General features: G+C 35.9%; 1 protein-coding gene across 1 annotated transcript; it reads left to right on the top strand.

Annotated features, from left to right (window-relative positions):
- Positions 1-5,425, top strand: LOC108347690 (BEL1-like homeodomain protein 9). Its single transcript, XM_017587088.2, has 4 exons — positions 1-1,317; positions 3,686-4,044; positions 4,369-4,429; positions 4,626-5,425. The coding sequence occupies exons 1-4, from the start codon at positions 439-441 to the stop codon at positions 5,157-5,159; spliced, it is 1,833 nt and encodes a 610-aa protein (XP_017442577.2). The 5' UTR covers positions 1-438; the 3' UTR covers positions 5,160-5,425.
- Positions 5,426-8,221: the final 2,796 nt, after the last annotated feature.

Here is an 8,221-nt window from a genome sequence, read left to right on the forward strand (position 1 = left end):
CATTACCGGGAATAGCCGGTGGCCATCCCTCTGAAAACCCTATAGGTCTTCGTCCTTATAGTGTTTGCACTTTGTTCCTTGTTTTGAAGGGAGAAGAGAGAATCTGTGTTGTTCACTCTGAGCCATAACACTGTAGCCATAGAGAAACTAAGAAAAGACCAAAGAAGAAATTTGAGTGTTCCTGGTGCGAAAACAAACGCAAAAACCTTAACTTAATTCTCCTTAAAATCAAACATATCCAACAAACTTAGTATATAGTTACATACACAGAAAAAAAAGCTAAATCACTGTCTTTCTCTATCATGCTCCATAATAACATCACAATTATACACACCCTTTCTTTTTTCCTCTCGTTTTATCGTGACTCCACACACTCTTCTCTGCCTAACTTGTGTTGAGGAGCTTCAGTTGTGTTTGTTTGCTTGGTTTTGTGTTTCTATGGCTGAGGGTTTTGAGGCTTACCATGTGCCACAGCAAAGCAGAAGAGATAAGCTAAGAGTCGTGGTGACACAGAACCAACATGGTCTCGTTGAACCCTCCACTTTGCTTCCTTTGTACGACCCTTCTTCGTTCATATCTTCTGATTTGCTAACGAGCTTCCACAACAGCCACAAACACAACTTGGGTTGTGGCGTGAAGGAAGAACGTGCAAATTTGATGATGGGTTTTGCAGGCAGAGGAGGTGAAGGTGGAGGAGTCATGAACAATGGCTCTTCTTCTTCTTTGTGTTGTTCTTCTAACTCCTCTTCGGTTTCTTATTTGGATCCTGAATCCTCGTTGCCTCTGAACCAAGCTACAATTCAGGTCATTAACAACAACAACAACATGTTTCTTTACCAAGCACAGAACCTGGGAGAGTTTGACCAGGGTTATAATAATAATAATGGTAGTGAGATCATGGTGTTTAAGCCTGAGCCTTTGTCTTTGTCTCTCTCATCAAATAGCAACGGTGTGAATCTTCAGCGATATGGATCTGTGGTTTGTGGTGATAAGGTTAGTGGGGTTGGTGGCGGTGGTGGATGTGTGGTTTATGGTGGTTCTGGATTGAATGAAGCTTCTAGGTGCACGGTGCCTATGGGGCCATTTACTGGTTATGCTTCTATATTGAAGGGATCGAGGTTCCTGAAACCTGCACAGCAATTATTGGAAGAGTTATGTGATGTTGGTGGAGTCTGTGCTGAAAAGATGGTGGCTGATGCATCATTGATGGAACCTGTTCCTCTTCCTCCTCCTGAAAATTCAAGTGAAGATCTACTAGGGGATCACGGGGGTGACCATGGTCGGAAAAAGTCAAGACTGTTAACTATGCTTGACGAGGTTTGTGTCTTTTCTGTAAATCTTTCGGTTTGTGTTGTTGTGAGTTGAAAATTTTGGTGAAGGGGTGTTACTTTTATCTGTTCATGTTTGATGTTCCCGATGATTTCAATTTTAGTCCTTGGTTTCACTTATTGTTCTAGTTTAGGTTATGCAGAAGAAAAATGTGTTGTTGAGTTGCAGATTTCTGTAGTTTTCGTAATATCTTTGAGGTTTTTAATGTAAGGCTGGTGATTCCTTCAAAGGGGAAGGTTCTTATTAATTGCATTGAGGAAGTGTGTTGTTATTTTTTGTGATTATGTCATTGTAGTTTATCTTTTTGTGAATGGTGTTTTAACTGTGGAAATGTGTGCATCATCAAGATTCTTGTATTTTCTGTGATGGATGGCCTTGGTGAACTCAATTGTCCTTTTGGAAAAGTTAATGGGAGGGAATATATGCACGAAGATTGGCTTGTAAAGTGTCTGTCAACTATATAAAGATTTGTAATGTGTGACTATGTCACCCAGTTTGGGAGGATAATTTGCATAAAGGTGTTGAAGGAATCCATCGGAAAAGATTTATACTCCTATAAAGTGTGTGGTGATATGATCATGAGCTTCAAAGGTTAAAGAAACTTACATACTTGGATAGCAAGGTGTTTTACCTTTATGTAAAGTTCTCATTATTTTTTTTAATGATTGTTTTGATAGATGCTCGGAAAATGTTTTTTTGACAAGTGTGAACCTTATTACTGGTCCTCTCAAGGTGTCATACAAAATCAGGAATAACGATACAATTTAATCTTTTACACTAAATAAGTTTGTTTTTGCAAGAAAGTGATCTCATAATATGTGGATGTATTGATTCTGTATTGGAATTGGGATATTGATTTTATTTGTTAATATTTTTTATTTCACTACACTAATCATAAATTGTAACAAATATGTGTTATACACATGGTTTGTGATCTTTATACACCAAAGACATGGATATTAATGTTAATTAAGTTTTAAGTATCTTATACATTTGAATATTTTTAATTGAGTTTTTATTAATTTTTTTTATCTATTCTATTCACTATTTAAAATTTTATATTTTTCATTTTAGTATTTGTTATTTTACTTTTCTGTTAGCTGATTTACCGTAACTGTTGTTTTGTGTCTTTGCTTTGATTATTTGTCTCCATTTGTCCTATAATGTAAGATTTTGTGGTTATAATCTAAAACGATATTATGACTAATGTTAAATGATAATGACTTGGATAATAAGGAATAATCGTCTTTATCTATATCAATTGTGGGTCAGAAATACCTTAATTACTATAAGTGATGACATGGAAGTCATTGGAGAACATAACAATTCAATATGTTTTCTATTAAAACAATTAAATTACTTATCGTTTTATATTATCCATAATATTGTTTTATATAACCACCAAATCTTACATTTCTTAACTGAAAATATAAAAAATTGAGTCCTCAATATCACTAATATCTGAGCCAAGTACATAAGTGATTAACACCATTCTTTATCTAAAATCTTAAGATAATAGATTAATAGATTTTTAATCTTTATATAATACTATACTTTCTCATTTTCTCATTTTTATCTAATGTAAGATTTAGATTCACGGATTCTCAACAAGAAGGGATGTTGTTAGTGTAAAAGTCATGACGTTGACCATAAACAAGTTGAAGGGATGTTGTTAGTGTAAAAGTCATGACGGTGACCATAAACTTATATGAAATAGTGAAACAGTGAAGTTCAATATTTCTTTTTCTTTGTGTATATTAGATTTCATACGTTTCTCATGGATGAAATTTGTTTCTAATTTCAGTGAGGTAAAGTGGAACTGTTTTATTTTTCTCTCACTTAGCTGTTCTCCCAAACAATTAAAAGATGATCCCTTTCTCTGTTATGTAATTACTCATTTGGAGGATTCGATCAAGTAAATGTGAGGCACTCAGAAAATCTGTCTCTGAAATTCAACGCTATGAATTTATAATGGATGTAGTTTCTTCCAAATTGTTTCTATGATGATGGGAACTTTCTCTATTTAGATTACAATACTCTGCATATTATTTCAATTCTCTATTAGGCCTTTTAGGTTCAAAGTAATTGGATGTAAAGGCTAGGAAATTGACAAGTTTGTGAGATTCAAGTATAGGTTCTGTTTTATGTGGTTTTCATTTAATTTATTTGCCTTCTTAGATTGTCTTGGTAAATATGTTTATGTAAGATGTGGAGATTAACATGTGAATGACATAGAGCCATGGGTATTTGATAGGGACTTGAGGTATTATGGTGTGCCTAAGTGAGTATAAGATGTTTGTTGGATTGCTTAAGTGTCCTAATTGTGATTTTCATGTTGTTCATTTATCCTGAACAGGTTTACAGGAGGTACAGGCAATACTATCAGCAGATGCACGCAGTAGTAACATCATTTGAGTATGTTTCAGGCCTTCGCAATGCAGCTCCCTATGCAAGTTTGGCAATAAAAGCCATGTCCAAACATTTTAGATGCTTGAAGAATGCAATTACTGACCAACTTCAGTTTGCCAATAAAGCTCATTTTCACATCAGCAACAGGAAGGATGAATCTTCAAGGTTTGGCAACAGTGATAGAGGCCCTTACAGCCAAAGGCCAGGGTTTCTTGAGCACCAACCTGTTTGGCGGCCTCAAAGAGGACTCCCCGAGCGTGCTGTGTCTGTTCTCAGAGCATGGTTGTTTGAGCACTTTTTGCATCCGTAAGTTCCATACTTTTATATGAATCACGAGTAACTTCTTGCTGGATCTAGCTCCTTTAAAGTAAGCCAGCTTGCTTAAGAGGCTAAAGTAATGTTGATGAGAAAATCAACGGTTGATTTTGCGTAAACATGCATAACAACAACCAATGATTTCTCATAACTTACATTACTTGTTTACCCTTTAAGTGAAGTCAAATCTGAATGTGCAGGTGACATCATGATCCTTTTGCTCCCCAGCCAAAACCAAGCATTATGCATCTACACACATTTACCTCCTTTATTGTATTGTGTTTTGTTAGCTTAGTTATTCTTTTTCTTTTCCAGTTATCCTACTGATACAGACAAGCTAATGTTGGCTAAACAAACTGGTCTATCTCGTAGCCAGGTAAATATTATTGATAACCAACATGTAAGCGTCTTTTGGTTTAACTTAGTTTTGAAGAAAATATTCACATGTGTTGCTAGTTTCATGAGTGTATTTCTCAAAAACTTGTCTATACCCAAAATGTAGTTAATCTTTTCATTCTTATCGATCAAGGGGTTTGTTCTTCTAATGTTTGGCAATTCCTATATGTGTGCAGGTGTCTAATTGGTTCATTAATGCAAGAGTAAGGCTCTGGAAACCAATGGTGGAAGAAATACATATGCTAGAAACACGGCAGGCTCAAAATTTAAAGAATTCACAGAAGGAAGAACATTGCAGGAACAAGTCAAGTGATCAATTACCTTCTGATAACTCCATTGTTTCTGAGAATCCATCTGGCTCAACAGAAAAGTTTCAGGGTCCTCCTTACAAGCGAGCTACAGACGAACTTACCAACATACCAGTTCGGACTCAGGAACAACTGAATCTTCCCTGCACAAGCAATCAGCCAGGGGGTGTTGAAGTGAGCATGGGTGGCAGTGCAAGCAATAGTGTGTCACTCACACTAGGACTTCATCAAAATCATGGCATTGGTTTGGCTGAACCTTTTAGCCTGAATGCAGCACAGCGATTTGGTGTTGCTCTTGAAACCAACAATGAAGGCTATGTGATGAGTGGATATGAGTCACAGAATAGGCATTTTGGAAGAGATGTCATTGGAGGACAACTGGTGCATGATTTTGTTGGCTGAAGGTCTTCAATGTCTAATAACTTCCATGGAATTTTCATTTGATTAGGGTGATATACAAAACATGTTTCTGTTGTGCTTTCATGAATTATCCAAAGTTGGAACAAGGATTGGAATGTTGCCCTTTGTGGTTATACTGGCATTGATGAATGAGCCTTCCAGTTATGGAGAGCTGATTAACAGATTAACTGGTCTTTCTATTGAACTCACTTGTATGAAGGTTGTAAAATTATTGTGTAAATTCATTTGAGGTTATTACTGGGAGTAAATCCAAATGCTCTTGCTTTCTAAGCTGTTTGTAAGCTTTTCCGTTTTAGATTTTCATCCAAACCAGGTAAGTGGATTTCAATTTGTAATACTTAAAAATCCTGTTAGTTATATTTGGGTCTTTATACTGTAAACGTAGCTCCTATATAACTTGCAATCCTCATGTCCGTTAATTAAAGTTGTTTATTAGGCAACCCAATATTCCCTGCAATTAACCATTTCCTATCAATGGTTCATTAGCCTTCATATACACTGATTACTTTTGTGGACTGTGTTGCATTAATATCTCTCAAAAATGGGATGAATTTAGGTTGGTTCTAGTATATAGACTATGTTAAGAATTGGGTATGTTCATTTAGGACTGATTAGCGTTTTTTAAATAAATTTAAGGTGAAAAAAATCAGTTAATTTTCATGGTCAATTAAATAAAAACGTTAATTTTAGTTTTTCATGACATCAGTATGATTCGCAGAAATAATTAATTCTATTTTTATCAATAGCCCATTATTAGTCTAAATGGACAGATAGGCTTACAAGCCTAATTTTCTTGACTATTTCTTCCTGCACCCCATCAATATTTTCTTGCACCCCCGTATTTTTTGGAATCCCAAATTTATCCTCGCCATATTTGAAACTAGTCTCCTTTACGGAGACGGTGGTTTGTGAGGCTGCTGTGACGTGGAGAGATTACTCAGGCAAGCGTCGGTGGAAGTCTCGATGGTTTGTGAAACGTTAGAGAACGCTGTTTTTGATGTTGTGTTGGTTGAAATGGGAAAGTTAAACTTGTCGGAGAATGAAATCCGGAAATATGCCTCCAAAAGGTAATCCGGAATTGGTTGGGAGGTGTGAAATGTATTTCTGTATTCATATTTTCGTAAGAGTAGTTTTACTATCAGAAGAGCTCATTTCGGAAGTATTAAAATAGAGTTATGGAAAGCTCATTGCAGGAAGATGTTATTCGGATATTTCATGTACACCCAGAAGATGAAATTACAATGGTTTGTCCCATATCCGTAAATCCAGTCTTTGGTAATTCAAATGCAATCGTACCATTGCAACGAAGGGAAGAGGGAAGAGGGAAGAGGGAAGAGGGAAGGAACAAAGGACAACATAATCTCTTTGGACTCGAGGAAACCCATCCTAATTGATGACATAATTCTAGTTATGGCCAAATACTTTTAAGAAGAGTTAAAATCATATATGGAAGATGAACCTATACTCTATCTTTTGGACTCTCTTAGGTCATCTTGAACTATCATGAAGTTTTTAGAGTAGAAATATATGATTTATTTTGAGCTTTGTATTATGGACCTAGTAGTATAGGTTTCATTTTGAAACTTATATTTTAGGCCAAATAGAATAGGGTTTTTGACCACTTAAGTCAACAAAGGGCCAATGCCCAATGTTGACCTAAGTGGGACGTCCAAGGAGCTAGTTTGACCGAGGGATCAAAGTTTTTCAAGCTAGCTTGGTGGACAAGGAGGTGTGTGACGTTGAAGCAATGTGTCCTCTTCCCTTTGGAGAGTTTTTCTCATAATTAGTGGTCACATGTCACTTTAGGAATAGAGAGGATTCTCCATAAGTAGTTGATCATCGATGTCGCGCTCGACTCAAATTGATTGTGCAAATTAAATGCAATAATGAGGAAATGACTCCTAGGTCGTCTTGCAAAGACAAAATGTGGTTAAGTCAAAAAGGGCCAATGCCCAATGTTGACCCAAGCGAATGTCCAAGGAGCTAGTTTGACCAAGGGGTTAAAGTTTTCAAGCTAGCTTGGTGGACAAGGAGGTGTGTGACATCCAAGCCATGTGTCCTCCTCCCTTTGGAGATTTTTCCTCCTAATTAGTGGTCACATGTCACTCTAGGAATGGAGAGGATTCTCCATAGGTAGTTAATCATCGATGTCGCGCTCAACTCAAATTGATTGTGCAGATCAAATGCAGTAACTAGGGAATGACTCCTAGATAGTCTATCAAGGATCAAATGTAGTTCAGTCAAAGGATCAAACACGTAATGGGGGACAAAATTTGAACAATTTCACGAATTGAATTAAACATAGGAAATGATCAGATTAAATACAAATTAAAGACAAGTTGACCACTAGTTCAATTACAATGATTTCAATCCTTGATTAGCAATAATTATTCGCTCCTCTAACCCCTAATCCAACATGGATTAACTAACTAAGCGAAGACTAAAACAATTTTCATGAACTGCGAATTAAGCAAACACAATTGTACATAATCAATACTTCTACACTGTAGATTAAACAATTGTAGCTTCAAGCACACAAACCTAACCACTAAGTGTGACCAATGTGTAACAAACGAAACAAATTATACAATTGTGCAAGGCCAGGACAGCATAATCAAAACGAAACAATAATATCATGAAAACAATGCAACATCCCAAGTGTCCAACCCAAACAGAATTCAAGCTTTCATTAAATAGAAAACGAAAAACACAAAACGAAACATAAAATTCAGTAATGAACAACGTATGGATACGAAACAGAGGAACACACTCAAAAACGAAAATCCAGCAGTAAAATGAATCTGGAAAACATAATTGGAATTGAAACAGCAAAGCAAAGCGAAATTGTAAGGTGAAAACGAAATTTAGTGCAACAACAATTAATTCAAGCATAAATGAAATTGCAAGAAAAATATAAGCAAGAAAAAACTAAAGGAACAAGAACATTAACACAGAAACGAAATTCAAATAGAAATGCAATGATATTAGAACGAATTCAGTACAGTGAAAGAGCAAAAACAAAAATGAAAGCCAAAAACCTAAAG

Source organism: Vigna angularis, chromosome 9, assembly GCF_016808095.1.
Source record: "Vigna angularis cultivar LongXiaoDou No.4 chromosome 9, ASM1680809v1, whole genome shotgun sequence".
Classification (NCBI taxonomy): Eukaryota; Viridiplantae; Streptophyta; class Magnoliopsida; order Fabales; family Fabaceae; genus Vigna; species Vigna angularis.